The following is a 15,744-nucleotide window of genomic DNA, read 5'->3' on the forward strand; positions in this document are numbered from 1 at the left end:
GCATCCCAGAAATCCCTTTGTTTCCGTCCACCTTTGGCGCCATCTTTCAACGGTTTCTGTGCAGCGTGATCTGTCTGCGGGAAATGGAGTCCGAACTGCTGAGGCGTATGCTGACGAGTCTTGCCAGCACGTCATATTTGGCTGTCGAATTATTCCTTAAGATCCAAAGTGACAGTGAGAGTGAGGGTGAGGAGTCCGACGATGCTATCGAGCCGCGTAACGCGTACGACATGAAATTGCTTGTGGCATTCACGGACATGCTCAGCACCGTGGAACGCCGCTTTTGGGCTCGGGAAACAAGCACCGAGTGGTAGGATCACATCGTCATGGAAGTCTGGGATGACGAGCAGTGGCTGCAGAACTTTCTGATGAGAAAAGCCACTTTCATGGGACTGTGTGAGGAGCTTGCCCCCACCCTGCGGCACAAGGACACGAGATTGAGAGCTGCCCTGCCAGAGGAGAAGCAGGTGGCTATTGCAATCTGGAAGCTGGCAACTCCAGACAGCTACCGGTCGGTCGCAAACCAGTTTGGAGTGGGAAAGTCGACCGTTGGAATCGTGTTGATGCAAGTTTGCAAGGCCATTAATCGCATCCTACTCAGAAGAACCGTGACTCTGGGTAACGTGCAGGAAATAGTGGATGGCTTTGCACAAATGGGGTTCCCTAACTGTGGAGGGGCGATAGATGGGACGCACATTCCTATTCTGGCACCACCCCACCTAGGATCCGAGTACGTTAATCAGAAGGGGTATTTCTCTATGGTTCTCCAGGTGCTTGTGGATCACCGTGGGCGTTTCATTGACATTAACACAGGCTGGCCCGGAAAGGTGCATGACGCACGCATCTTTCGGAACACTTGGCTGTTCAGGAAGATGCAGGCCGGGACTTTTTTCCCAGAGCGGAAGATCACGGTAGGGGAAGTTGAAATGCCCATTGTGATCCTTGGAGATCCCGCTTACCCGTTAATGCCATGGCTCATGAAACCCTACACAGGGAGCCTTGACAGCAGCAAGGAACGGTTCAACTACAGGCTGAGCCGGTGCCGAATGACTGTGGAGTGTGCCTTTGGCCGTTTAAAGTGCCGCTGGCGATCTCTGTATGGGAAGCTGGACTTGGCCGAAAACAGCATCCCCGCGGTTATATCCGCGTGCTGTGCCCTCCATAATATTTGAGAAGGGAAGGGTGAAAGCTTCACTCAGGCATGGACCTCCGAGGTTCAACACCTGGAGGCTGAATTTGCACAGCCAGAGATCAGGGCTATTACAGGGGCCCAGCGCGGGGCTGCAAGGATTAGGGATGCCTTGAGGGAGCAATTTGAGGCTGAAAACCAGCAGTGATATCTGGTGCCCTGCACGGGAGTGAAGTGCAGTAGTTCCAATCTTTAGGAATCAGTGTCTGCTAAGCAGACAAGCAGACTTGCAGTGCCTGTTTATTTCCTGGGCTAAGGAGTCTTTTACTTTATGCAATAATAAAGAATGTTTTCAAAGCCAAAGAATCCATTTATTGAAAAGAAAAAAAATTATTTATTGAAAAGAAACAAGGTGGTGGAGTGGGGAACAGTACAATCACAGATTCGCGTATGTCCTGTCTGGTGTGCTGTGCAGTGAGTGCTGCACTTCAGGACAGCTATACTGCATGGTGATGGGGGTTAAGTGCAGAGGGTAAGGGTCGTGGTTTTCAGGGCTGGGTGGTGAAGATACTGGTGTTGGAGGCAGCGGGTGGCGTGAAGAACACGGAAGTTGGGGAAAGTGGGTTGGAGGTGACAGTGGGGCACAACGGAAAGAGTTTTGGGACAAGGGCTGTGGGGGGGGGGGTGGCGTTTGCGGTACTGCTCCTCTTTCTGCATGGCTACTAGCTCCTGGATAGCATCTGCTTGGCGCTCCAGGATGCTTATGAGCCTATCAGTGCTTTGCTGCCGGTGCGCAGTGCTTTGCTGCCGGTGCGCTGCGTTTTCCTGGCGGATCCTGCTTTCTCTCTCCCTCCAGTCCTGTGCTTTCTCATTCTCTTTAATAGATTGCCGCATCACTTCTTGCAGCATGTCTTCTTTGCTTTTTCGCGGTCTCTTCCTGAGTCTTTGCAGTCTCTGAGCAGGCGATAAGAGGGACGGCTGAGGTCTCAAAGTTGATGCAGCTGTATAGGCAAAATGCAACATTTAACAGAGGCAGCATTGTTTATACCAGACAGAGTAATGATTTCCCCCGCACTTAAGGAGTAGAAAACACACAGGGTCTACACAATAGCATAATTTTCCTGTCCGAAACAGAGCACACATATCCCACGGGAGCCTCAAAATGGTGAGTAAGGGGGACTGATTGTTTCAGGGCTGCACTGTCCTCTGGGTTTCTGTGCCTGGGGGAGAGCCAACAGCTTCAGGGGGCACCTACACTGAACACTGTCCCAACATTTTCCACAGGAGTTCGTCCTGGACGATATCTCGCTGCTGAGGGTGACCTGGGAAGCAAGGGAGGGTCTTCTACTGCAATGTGGCTTCCACCCTGGCCCATATGCAGCTTGCCTGTGTGCAGCAATGGTCCTCCCGCCCCTCACGGCACAGTGGCGCGGACACGTTAGCCTGGCTGGGACAAGGACCACGGTGGCTCTCCCGATAAACCTGCGCAAGTGCATTGCACACGTTCTGGATAAGACATTCGAGGAGATTACCGAGGCCGATTACTGCGATGTGATAAACCACATCAATGCACTATTCCGCATCTAGGCATGCATGCCTAACCCTCCTCTCCCAAAGAGCCTGCACCGAAAAAATTCCTTCCCGAAAAAAAAAAAACCCTTATCGGGAACCTGCTCTTCTGTTTGTCCTCCACCAAGTACCGGCCGCTGCAACTGGCTACCTTCCTCCTGGCTCGAGAAGAGCTCTTGGCTGCATGGCTCCAGGGATTCCGGGGTGTCTCCATCTGGCCCAACACCATCACTCCTGTTTTCCTCCTCCTCCTTCTCCTCTTCCTCCTCCCCCCCCCCACACCGGCTCTGAAGTGTCCATGGTGGTGCTCAGAGTGGAGGTGGGGTTAACCCCAAGTATCGCATCCAGCTCTTTGTAGAATCGGCAGGTTGTGGGGGGAGCACCCGAGCGGCCGTTTGCGTCGTGGGCTTTGCGGTAGGCACTCTGCAGCTCCTTCACTTTAATCCTGCACTGCAGGGCGTCCCGGTCATGGCCCCTTTCCATCATGTCCTTTGATATCTTCCCGAAGGTATCATAATTCCTACGGCTGGAGCGCAGCTGGGACTGTACAGCTTCCTCCCTGCAAACACTGATGAGGTCCAGCAACTCGCCATTGCTCCATGCCGGGGCTCGCTTGGCACATGGAGGCATGGTCACCTGGAAAGATTCGCTGATAGCACTCCACGCCACGCCGGGCTGAGCAAACAGGAAGGGGATTTTTAAAATTCCCGGGGAATGTAAAGGGTTGGTCACATGGTTGGTTACCTGAGGCCAGGGCAGTAGAGTTTGAACTGATGACCAGAGTGGCTAGAACAGGCATTGTGGGATACTGCTGAATAATTCTGGAGGCCATTCACAGCTCATTGGGTGGCCACACTGGCGCCGCAGCGCTGCAGCGGCAGCACAATACTCGCTATTCCTCTCGGAGAGGTGGAGTACATGCAGCGCTGCAACCACGGAGATACAGCGCTGCAAATGCCTTGCCAGTGTGGACGGGGAGTGAGTTACAGCGCTGGGGGAGCCTTTACAGCACTGTAACTCACAAGTGTAGCCAAGGCCTTAGGTACGAGGAGCGTTGCTGCAGAGTGAATGAGGAAACCAAAAAACACCCACGAGGGGGATAGAGAGAGAAGCAACCAGCTTAATCATGAAAGTTATTTATTGCCAGGTAATAACCATAGGGGAGCCAAACAAACAAAACAGTTATAATATTAAATCTAACTTAAATTTGATTATAAAAGTCAGGTTTAGAAAATTATAACTAATCACACAAATCAGGGTCAGAAGGCTAAACCGAGAGAGAGAGAGAGAGATGGGTTCTCACCACTCCGTGAAGCTTGAATCAATCAGGGGTCCCAGATGCTGGTGGTAGTTGAGGGTCTGGAGTGCTGGAGACAGGCAGAGCCCCCAGCACAATCAGTCAGGAGAAGATGAAGTCCCAATGGAACTGATGCAGATTTTGGATCCAGGCATCAGAACACTTACTTGAGCATGGGTAGGGGGTTTTGTAGAGAAACAGCAATGGTTCAAGGGAGAACACTAGATTTGTTTATGTGTAAACTGATGGCTCAAGGGAGTATACCAAAGTTGTTTTGTTCAGGCTAGACAATGGGAGCTGATCATTTCTGGCTATGGGCCATGTTCCTGGGAGGGAGTTCACAATGCAATTAGGGAGCTTCACTACCAATAACGGATTTATTACTAGAATTGGTCTAATAACTACTGAGCTAGGTGTGTGCAGGCATGGGTTCATTAACATCTGGAGCAGAGATCCCCCGTCATGCAGTGCTTCCCTGCTTTTCTGGGCCCAGAGTTCTGTGCGGTTCTTGCCTTGGAATCTCTGTTCTCCATTCTGTATGCTAATAGTGATGCCTCCTTGTCCCATCTTCGATGCAAATGAGGCTAGGGGAGTTTCCTTAATCCTGTCACCCTTATCCCAGGGGTTTAGGTGTGTCTCCCACTGCCTTTTCATTGCTTTTTGTAAGTCTTTCTTCTGATCGGTTTTGGTTCAAGCAGAGGCGGGGGGGGGGGGGGGGGGGGGGAAAGCAGGGGAAAAGGGGGAAGGTCTTCCATGAGTCAGACAGGCTGGGTACTGCGCCCTGGTTCCCCAAGAACACAGAGCTGCTAGGTAACAATGTTGAGCCCAATTTTTTAAACTGTACACGGGCAATTACCTGTGAAAAAAATGTACAATTTCAATGCACATTTAGCAAACCAAGTGACTATCTCTAGGCATATACATGGCTGGCTGTTTGGGTGTGTAAGTATTCAGTGTGCATGCACCACCCTGGTAACTGAACATGAGCAGACATCTTGTAGTTTTTTAAAAAAAATCATTGTCTTAAGAGCCATTGATACATCTATGAAAACATTCCCAATGCATTATTTTATCTTAAAATTACTTTTTAAAATGTAGTGAACACAAATTGTACAATTACATAAATTGTTAGGTGCATCTTTACTTGTAAGTATATGAACATTTGTGTCTGTAATAAAGGTATGAAAGCTACACAGGTTCATTGTTCGTATATGCTTTTGCAGTCTCAAACCAAATCTTCTCTACAGCTTCTTGGCCCACGTCAAACATTCTTAATAAATGCTTCCATCCAGTTTTTGCTGTGATCATTAGGTATTCTTTGTTCTCAGGATACAAGAGGGAAGTGTATGAGGCTATTACAAGTGACTGAGAAAATCTACCACTCACCAAGAGAAACAGGGCGTCTCTCTCATCTGTTGTCAATGGTACAATGCTTTCAAACCCTGCAAGAACATGTCCTCCCACACTGAGCGGATCCTTGCTCTCAATCATCATGTACATGATAGTTATTGCTAATTCAAATACATAGTAACCATAGCTCGTGTCACTAAAGTCCAAAATACCAGACACTCTATATTGTGGATTCTCTGGTGACGCAGTGTTGGAATCTAATAAGATATTGTGGTCATTGAGGTCCCCATGATTGATACCTAAATGCAGAAAAAATGGGAACAGTATTATGTGTAAATAATAAACAGAAGAAACTTTCCTCTGGCTTTTTTCATTCTCTTAAGAAAACCACACTGAAAATATGCACTTGATTTCCTCATCATATGTGAATACTCGGAGTGTAAATGGATACATATACTGATCTATCTCATAACAAAACAAAGGCATAACAATATTCCTATAACCCATCATGTCTTGCTTGGTCTCATTGCTTCCTAATAAGAACCTTAGCTTCATTAATCCTATATAATAGGTAACTAGATGGCAACTGGCAATGGGATTGTGATGATTTATTATTTAGCTTGTGGTAACACCCACAATATGCTAAGTGCATTCCAAATGCAAGGGATCGCACAGAGGACTTCAAAGACATTGCTATCTGATAGCTGTCTGGTGGCCTATATTAAATGAGTTAGTAGTCTCTGCCTATTTCTACCATTTGGTGTCTACATAATGAAAACCCTCACTGTAGGTGGCAGTCTCAACAGAGGACTTGTCTACACTGGCAACGTTAAAGCGCTGCCACAGCAGCCCTTTAACGTGGCTTGTGTAGTCACGGCACTAAAAAAAACACCTCCACGCGGGGTGTAGCTCCCAGCGCTGGTGCACTGTCTATACTGGCATGTTACAGTGCTGCAACTTGCAGTGCTCAGGGGGGTGTTTTTTCACACCCCCGAGCGAGAAAGTTGTAGCACTGTAAAGTGCCAGTGTAGACAAGCCCTGAGACTGAACTCCCCTTTCATTCTTTGAGATGATTCCCTCCCAGTCCTGTTTCTGAGGCATGCTCATAGTGCATTGTGGGGAAATTTGTACATGTCCTGTGGATAAAGTAAATAATTTCTGCCTACAGTGCCTTGAATTTGCCACCTCTTACAAACACATTCCCTTTTAAAAATTTCTTACATTACATTACAGTATAATTGTATTAAAAATACTCACAGGCTCGAAAATTCCTTAGCTTGGGTACTATTTTATCTTTGAACTGCTGAATAACTTGCTCCACAACTTCACGATAACTGTTCTGGCCCAGGGCATGAATATACTGTTCTAGAAGAGGAACATTTGCCAAGTTCCAAATGAACTTCCCTCGATGCAGACTTTTTATTGATGGATGATGGAATTTCTTAAGGAAAACACAAGAAAGAAAAAAAGACTGTATACAACAGCTCTGCTACAATGAAGAAGTGGCCTGATCCAGTGCTTAATGAAATCAGTTGGAATGCATTGCTTTTAATGGGCTTTGGATCAAGTCCATGGAGAGGGGGCTTTGCTTTGACAGTCATTTCATACCATGTGAAACCTTGTGATGGTCTGAAATTAAAGCCTCATTCAAGCTGAAGTGTGAAAATCCTTCCCTTAAGATAGTTGTAAGAAACACTTAAGGTCCACACCTAAAAACAAGGCCTAATAGAATCTCCCCAGAAACTAGCACTATGGTTCCACACCCATTGTGACTGTGTGTGTGCGCGCGCGTGCATTAGAGAAAGAAGCAGAGAACACAAAAGCTGAGGACAGACAAGAACAGAGAGAGGGATAGAGGCAAAAAGCAAAAAAGCCGAGCAGTAGCATCTGAGCACAGTATCATCCTGGAAAAAGCTCAAGAGAGGGCTTTTGGGGCTGTTGGCTAAAGAGGCTTGGGCAGTAAGCTAAGAAACTGCTCCTTTTGTTTTTGGTTCCTCCTGCATTTGGAAAAGCAGGACTTGATACATTCCTTGTAAATACACAAGATTGCATCAAAGAAAATACCAGACTCCATCAATTTCTACTTTCACCAGGAACATCTCCAGTACCCCAAAATTTGACTAGCTGCTCAGGGAAACAATACCAACGGTGTCCTGGAAGATGATTGGTTTCAGTACATTGATACCCACCCACATCTTTTAGTAACAAAGATTAATTTAAGCAATTCATCATTCTTTAAAATATTATAGAAGTGCTGGCGATGATAATATCTTACATACATGTAGAAACTTTAATCCGTAAGAATCCCACAGTGCCTCTCAAATTGCATACATCCAATAACACTTTTTGGGCACAAGCTATACACACAACTGCTGCCAAAGTGAAAAAGAGACAGAACCTGAAGGTATTTACCAAAAGTGGATACAATCTGACCATTTAAATGCAACCACTTCTGGGATAGAGTCTGCCAACCAGCTGGCTCTCAGCATACTGCACAACAGTGCAAGGGATAGGAAACTTTGGCCAATGATAATGGAGCAAAGCTCTAGGCTTATAAAAAGTGTCATGGGACCTTTAATGTCCATTCAACACAGGCAGACACTCACCCATAAGATCTGCACGCAGTAAACTAACTGCATCTCGTTTTATTTACTTGGAAAAGATGAACAGCCAAGTCAACCGTACTCTGATTTGACCCTATGTATCCAGGGAATCTAGGTATTTCAAACTTAATCTTTAGGCCACTAAGCCATTCTCTCTCTTGCACATGTTCAGGTAATTTCTGAAAGCAGCATAGAGGAGGAGTGGCATACCAGTGCCTTTCTTAATTTTTGCCACTCTTATATTGGCAGAATCTCCTTGGGTTGGCTTGGCTAAGCTGGTTTTAGGGGCAGATTCTGCCAGTGGTGCAGTGCAAAAGCACATTGCAGTGGCAAATCTAGCCCCATGTTGGTTTGGTATTGTTTATTTGGTTTGGGATAGTTGAAAATAGAAGTATGGATGAAAATCACAGATACGACAATGAACAGTACACTGCCTCAAAACTAAAATGTGATTACATACTATTACAGCATCTCTGATGCAGTAAGAAGCACTGCACTAGTAAGAACAATGCCACTTGGTGATCAAACATTGCAATTTTAACCTTCTATAACAGGCAATGTCAGCTGTTCAGGAGAGAGGGACACCATCAATGTGAAATCTACACAGTTTTAAAATACAAGTTATATGTTACTCAGGTTCTATACCTTCCTATGAGTATCCCCTGCTAATATTTATGGTTTTACCATAACATGTTGCTATTTTTAAAATGTTTTTCTCTCCCCTGTGGCTCTGTAAGACCCACACAGGCAAACAGAGAATCTAATAGGGGAAACAGTGAAACTTACTATACACAAAGTGCTGTCAAATGTACAAGGAAACTAACTGGGGGGAAAAAAGGAAATTATTTTTCTCTACTATCTGTCAGCTACAGTAATCTTAGATTTTGTGTGTCTCTTGAGTGACAAGAAGAAGGTTATTCCTTTTAAATAAATGAAACTTGTATAACTGAAGTCATATGGGGCATATGGATTTTTCCCCATTCTTCATTAAAGTTAATCATCTACTTCTCTCTTTCTTCAGATAATGTAACGTATATATATTCTGAGAGCAGCTTGTCTATTTAAATTGTTTCAACCGCATTGCATTTTAACACCATGGACTCTTGTAACACTAAATTATCTTTCCCACACTGATAAATGCGCTTAACATTTAAAACATGGTCAGTAACACTGGCAATTCAAATTTCAGTAGTACAATTATCTGAAGTCTGTAGCCAGAAAATGAGAAGCAGAGGTTAATGAAAAGTACTACATAGTACAAAGTTCTCTTACGTAACAGAAACTCAATTACTAGCTGATTTATTGGCCTTCGTTACTTTGTTTAATCAAAGATGAAAGGAAGACCTTACTTTGCATTCCATCCTGTTTAAAATTTATTTGACTGGAAGCAGCACATTAAGGGAATTGTCATAAATGTCTACATATTAAGCACAACTGTTCTGTTACAAGTGTACCAATCTGTACCAGTGTTAACTGGTCATGGTTCAAATGGTTACTATAAAAAGAGTCAGGTCAAAATGAATTTTCAAAAAATTCAGCCAGTTGAGCTTCTGGGATGTCCACTTCACATAATAAATAAAGAATAGTAATACTACCTTGCCCTTCTTTAGCACCTTCCCTGTGAGGATCTCAAAGCACAATACAAATATTAATGAAATCAGCCTCATAACACCCATTAGTAGGCAATAGTATCTCCATTTTGCAGATGAGCCACAGAGCAGTTAAGGTCAAGCAGCAATTCTATTATGGAGGACAATCTATTAATAGAAGAAGCTCTTCCTACAGGAAGGGTTATACTAATTATGGGTATGGCTAAGACCCCATAGCTGAACTCTGGCTCTGAAGACAATCGTTGGGAGGTTAGCACTAATAGAGAAAGGAGCTGCAGACAGACACAGTAGGCTGATTCTGTCCGGTTTTCCTTGGGTATATATATATTTAATGCGTATAAATCTACCTATCTTAGGTACTTTTATGGCTCCTGTTACCAGTATCTGAGAACCTCACCATCTTTAATGTATTTAATCCTTACAAAACCTTTGTGAGGTAAGGAAGTACTATTATCCTCATCTTACAGATGGGGAACAGAGGCAGAGAAAGAATAAAAGTGGCTTGCTCAAAGTCACACAGGAAGTCTGTGCCAGAGCAAGGAACTGAACTCAGGTCTCCTGATGGCCTCTCCACTGCACCATCCTTCCTCTCTAACAGTATTGTCCTGTGTGTTAGCTTTATTCACTCACAAAAAGAGCATGCCTCTGTTCCGATGCCTTCAGAGACCATCTCTCAAATCATCTCTCATGCACTGGGCAGCTCCTGATATAGCTGTAATAATGAGTGAACGCGATTTTCAGGATGCAAATGTACATAGTCCCAGTCACTAGCTGCTAAAATCCCTAAGGATGGCTGGCTCATGAGCTGCAAAGTTTGGATTCAGATCCAAATTCTCACAAAGTCCAGAGGCATTTAGATCAGAGTTTTTATCTGCCCCATCTGAAAAAGGTCTAGCACAACTGTGGGGCACACTGGGTCTGAAAGCTTTTTGGCCTCCAAAGCTGCAATGAACTCCATAGAACAGTGCAGTAATCATCAGTGCGCACTCAATTTAAAAGGGATTTTAAAGAATAGGGGGGATTCTCTTTTGTTCTTATTGCCAGGTGTAGTTATGGCTAATGATTCTTGGGTGTAGTTAAGGGGAATTGGACGAGATCACAAGTAGGAAAGTATGTTGCTGAAGAAATGTATATACTCCATCATGCTGGCATATGGCCAGTTAAGGTACATCTACGTCACAATCGGGAGGTCTGACTTCAGTTCATGTAGCTATACCTAAGCTAGCAGAGCTGGCGCTAGGCATAAGCAGACCCGAGCAGCTCAAGGAGGGCCCCCTATTTGCTTTTTATTATGTGTGATGTGTGGGAGGTCCCCCCAAAATATTCCTGCTTAGGGACCCCAATGGGGCAGCACTGCCTCTGCAAGCTAGCTTTGATTGACCTAGCTTGCTAAAAATGGCAGTGAAATCGCAGCGACACAGGTGGAGACACAGGTTACCCACCTGAGTACATATTAACACCTAACCCATGCCGCTGCAACTTCACTGCTATTTTTAGCAAGGTAACTTGGAACTGCCAACATGTGCAGCTATCACACCTCCTGATTGCAGAGCAGACATACCTTCACATTCACAGCCATAATCTGACCCACCAGACTAGGCTCATTGCTGGGGGACTCATTTAACAATAACCATCATATTTGAGAATTCCTATAGGTATTTTTCAGCTGAAAGTCAAATTAAATTGACGAACAGGAGCAAAGTAAGGATGTTCTCATTAGCTGGCCATAAGTGATTTTGCCTGAACATCTCTCCACTGGGTGGAAAGAAGAGAAGGAAGAATTTTTAGTTTAAGTGAGGGAGAGGAGGTTAAGGGGGTGGAGAAGGGAAGGCTATTTGCAGGTGAAGTGAATTTTTCATGTGGTGTCGTAAAAATGACTGCTCCCTGAGCCGCTGCGTCACACATTAGACATGAATCGCTCCTGCCTTATCCACTCTCCACTAATTCAGGATATATCAAAATTGAAAATAGCTGACCTGCTGGAACCACATTAAAGAGCAGACACCATCACTTTTGCTCTGTTCAGCATTTTTAAAGTTTAAAGAGAAAAAATATTCCTCATGCTGAATACACAGTGAAATGTGCTTCAAAATACAGTGACTCCCAGTCATAAAAGTACATCTAAAACTAGGAATGCACACATTTCCTTTACACCATCAACACAATTACAGACATTAGCCAGAGGGAGAAGGCAAATAACTATAAGAAAGAAAGTGTAGTTGCAGCCGTGTCGGTCCTAGGATACTAGAGAGTCAAAGTGGGTGAGGTAATGTCTTTTATTGGACCAACTTCTGTGAAGAATAGGACTAAGAAGAGCTGTGTGGCTCAAAAGCTTGACTCTCTCACTAACAGAAGCTGGTCCAATAAACAATATTACCTCACCCACCTTGTGTCTCTATTAGTAAGAAAGACACATAGGACGAGATTCTGTGAGGCACAGCCTAAAATGTGCAGCCCATGCAGTAGGGGGTCTATGGTAGCTTTAAGCCACCTTTGTATCCTCCTGTTCCTGGATTGCCCAGGGGTTGTAGAGGCCCTGGAATAAGGCAGACAGCTTTTCCCTGTAGGATGCAGCATTGTCCAGAATCTCCACACTCCTGGATGCTGAAGCACCGCCCCTCTCCCCTCTACACGCCAGAGCTTGCAAGGGGGTCCTTACAAACAGCCTCATCACTGCCTGCTGCAGTGATTCTGCCAGGGAAATCATCCCCCCGACCAGAACTGAGGCTTTTAGGACCCCTTAATAGTACTCTGGCCCTTTAACCCTATGTAAAGGGGCCAGAATGGAAGGGAGAATTTCACTTGTATTGTTTGTGTGCATTGTTATGAAGTCTTTTGCATTTCTATAGTGCCTTCCATTCAAGGATCTCAAAGAACTTTACACACATTTATATATTCAGCTTCATAGCTCTTGTGTGCAGGAAGCATTCTCTCCATTTTACTGAGAGGGACAGGGAGGTGAAGTAATTTGACCAAGATCACAGTAAGTCTGTGGCAGAGCTGGGAATAGAACCCCAATCTTTAGACTCCCAGTTATGTGCTTTAACCACAAGAGCATCACACGTCCCCTAAAGTACAAGGTAAAATAACGGGCAGACATGCTGTTAAACAGTAAAGCCACGGGTGGGTTTGGGGACCTTGTCTAACATCATCCACTATTATGTGCGCTGAGGAACATGGCTGAAGGCCAAGGACTAGATTCAATCTTGCATTCGAGATCCATTCAACACAGGATTGGGGGAAGCTAGATACTGCTCCCCTGTTCTCTGGGCTGGTCTGCACTGCACCAGTTCTGGCATAAAACAGAGCAGCCATAAGAACCACAAGCTCTTTGAAGTGAAGGCAGCTGGCAGAGGAGACAGCTCAGTCCAAGCAGGAGGATCCACGTTCTAACCCTGGTTCACTGAGGCATTCCGGTTGGTCACGATATGAAACATAGTGAAAAACATGGAGTCCTAAGTGGCTGCAGATTTGTAGTACTTAACAACGTGGTTGTGTTCTCTTTTCAAGCCTGGAAAGAATAAGGGAAGCCATGGCTAGGGCATAGTTACGTACTACAGAGCCATGCACAAGAGCACTGTGGTGTGTTGAGTACTCTATGTCTGCAGTGTTCAGGCAGTGTTTGCAGGTAGCTCTGAAGCTGCAGGACTTATGTGAATGTCTCTGATACTGTGATATGTTGCTAGTTATATGTGTTATGAAATGCATAAAATACTAGGTGGGAAGAGATCACTCCCACTTGCATGCTGAGAACAAAAAGTCTCACCTCTGTGAGAGTTTTATCCAGTCTGGCAGCTAGTTTCCCAATCTCGTATAAAATGTGAGGATTTGTAGAGATTGTTGCCGTGGTCATGCCTGGGAGGTAGGTCAGCAGTCTCACCATGTACTTTTTTGTCATAGAGCCAGTACCTAATAGGCAAAGAGATAGATTGTGAATCATTTCAATACACTCCATTGAAGATCAGTGTGTGTAAGGACAAGGAGGTTTCTCCCATCATAAACGAAATCAAACTCAGCTCAAAAAGAGACAATTCAAAGAATAGATTTACTAGGTGACATTAGGAAAGGCCAGCGCTCAGAGCACGTGGAGTGTAAGTGCAATTCCGTGCCTTTACGTGTGAGAGTGACACACCTTGGGAAGGTTCCCCTTTCATGTGCACAAAGGGCTTGATCCAACACCAATGGCAGACTTTGCATTGATTGCAGCGGGACTAAAGAGAACCTAAAATAACAGGTTTCTCTATCAGAGTGATGAGTTTCAATGGCCCTGGTTACCGTATTGAAATTACAGTGTTGGGGGAACCAGGTTCAATAGAGTATTCTCCCACCATGCATGTTCTTGCATTGTAGATGGGTCTGAACTGTGTTTGAAACTACAGCCCCAAACCATGGAGCTGGGGAAATAACTTGTAATAAGATTTATTTAGTGACGTTTGCCTTTTTTTGTTTGTGATTTGCAGATCAGCGTTTTCTCACATCTATTAATTTGAATGTATTTTCTGAATAATTTTTATGGCTAAGTCTTTTTCTGTTCTGTTTCTATTTGTGAGCAGTTTGATGCATTCACTATTTGAAGTTCAAGCTATTTTGACTGACCACCTAGGTCACATGGTAGGTTTCTGTTCCCTTAATGGATGAGGATAGCCCATAGGCTTAAGTTTCTGGTCTGAATACTCATGATTGTGAATTCCAAATTCCTTGTTGGTGATTCCTTCACTGCAATATTTGCTAAAATTTGCTGTTTCTACAAACAGTCCTGCCAGAAACACATTAGAACATTTGCAGAAAGCAAATACAAAAATGGCCATAACATGGTCAAAACAAGTTAACTGAAAAATTAGAATTAATATGTGCAGAAATTCCTTTGGAGAATTCACAGTTCTCTGTTAAACCATGCTATGACCCTGTGTGACAAGGCATCATTCCACTACTGTCTTTTTTCTAGACATAAACTGCTCAGAGACAGTGGTGCTGGAACAATTTTTATAGTGAGGGTGCTGAAGATGGAAAGCATGGATTTGGGTTGTTATTACTACTTCAAGCCAGAGGGTGCAGCAGCACCCCCTGAACCCCTAGTTCCAGCACCTATGCTCAGAGACCTTCTTCTGGTCAAACACCTTATGCAATCTATTTACAGCGTTCTCCCCACCATCTTTACAAACTCATGCAACTCTGTATTTACAAGCATAGAAGCCTTAGCTTCTCTCAGCCAAGGAGGGGAGACAGAAGATATCTTTCCCCTGAGAGATCTCCCCTGGCTCTGGCTCTCTCAAGCCTGCCAGTCTGTCTCTTCCCCCTGGCCTGGACACTTCATTCCCGTGCCTTTTTTGCTTTCTGGGTTTTCCTCAGCCCATCCCAAACTATCAATTACACACAGCTTTGTCCCCAAGTTTACTCCAGGGCAATTTAACTGGTGATTCAGAGATCAGAAGGCTTGTCACACCCTGCTAGAGCTACCAAAGAGAATTTTAGCCTAATTACCTGAACATCTCTTTTAATACACTTCACATGCCTACACACAAAAGTACTTGTAGGGGTTCACAAGCATTTTATCAGTGCTTTTGCAATTGCACTTATTCTGAGCAAGACTCACCTAACTTTAGGGGGAAAGGGATAGCTCAGTGGTTTGAGCATTAGCCTGCTAAACCCAGGGTTGTAAATTCAATCCTTGAGAGGGCCACTTAGGGATCTGGGGCAAAATCAGTACTTGGTCCTGCTAGTGAAGGCAGGGGGCTGGACTCAATGACCTTTCAAGGTCCCTTCCAGTTCTAGGAGATAGGATATCTCCATTAATTTAATTTAAAAATTGCCTGTTGCCCTGGGACTCCCTGCACCATGGTAGTGCCAGTGTGGGACAGAAAGCACTGGCATTTCACTTGCATAGGTGCAATTGGTCTTCCTAGCACAGTTCTACAGTACACCGGATATGCTGGCAGTAAGCTTTCTGGTCACGGCTCTCCTCCCCAGAGCAGAGGTGATATTTCACCTATAAAGTTTAAGTGCTTATATTTTAGAAATAGAAAATTCGATGGGACAGTGGATTGGAAGCAGTGTCTGGACCTATAGGACAGGTACCTACAACACACTGCTACTGCAACAGTTCAGAGAGTGCTGTATGTGCAACCTGAGCACCTGAAAGAGGGCAACTGTTGCAGATATGCAGCTGCTCTAGGTCACGCATGCTGG

At 44.8% G+C, this 15,744-nt stretch overlaps 1 protein-coding gene across 1 annotated transcript in view; it reads right to left on the bottom strand.

Moving 5' to 3' along the window:
• Nucleotides 1–4,995: 4,995 nt before the first annotated feature.
• The window catches only part of HYKK (hydroxylysine kinase), a 12,900-nt gene continuing 2,151 nt past the window's right edge, over nucleotides 4,996–15,744 (bottom strand). The window contains exons 3-5 of the mRNA XM_026648543.1: nucleotides 13,325–13,467; nucleotides 6,603–6,786; nucleotides 4,996–5,644 (exon numbers count right to left, since the gene is read on the bottom strand). Coding sequence (XP_026504328.1) covers nucleotides 5,184–5,644; nucleotides 6,603–6,786; nucleotides 13,325–13,467 — 788 coding nt within the window. The 3' untranslated portion in view covers nucleotides 4,996–5,183. The remainder of the gene's footprint in view (nucleotides 5,645–6,602; nucleotides 6,787–13,324; nucleotides 13,468–15,744) is intronic.

The sequence above is a fragment of the Terrapene carolina genome, unplaced genomic scaffold (assembly GCF_002925995.2).
Source record: "Terrapene carolina triunguis isolate 2854851 unplaced genomic scaffold, T_m_triunguis-2.0 Scaffold67, whole genome shotgun sequence".
NCBI classification, from domain to species: domain Eukaryota; kingdom Metazoa; phylum Chordata; order Testudines; family Emydidae; genus Terrapene; species Terrapene triunguis.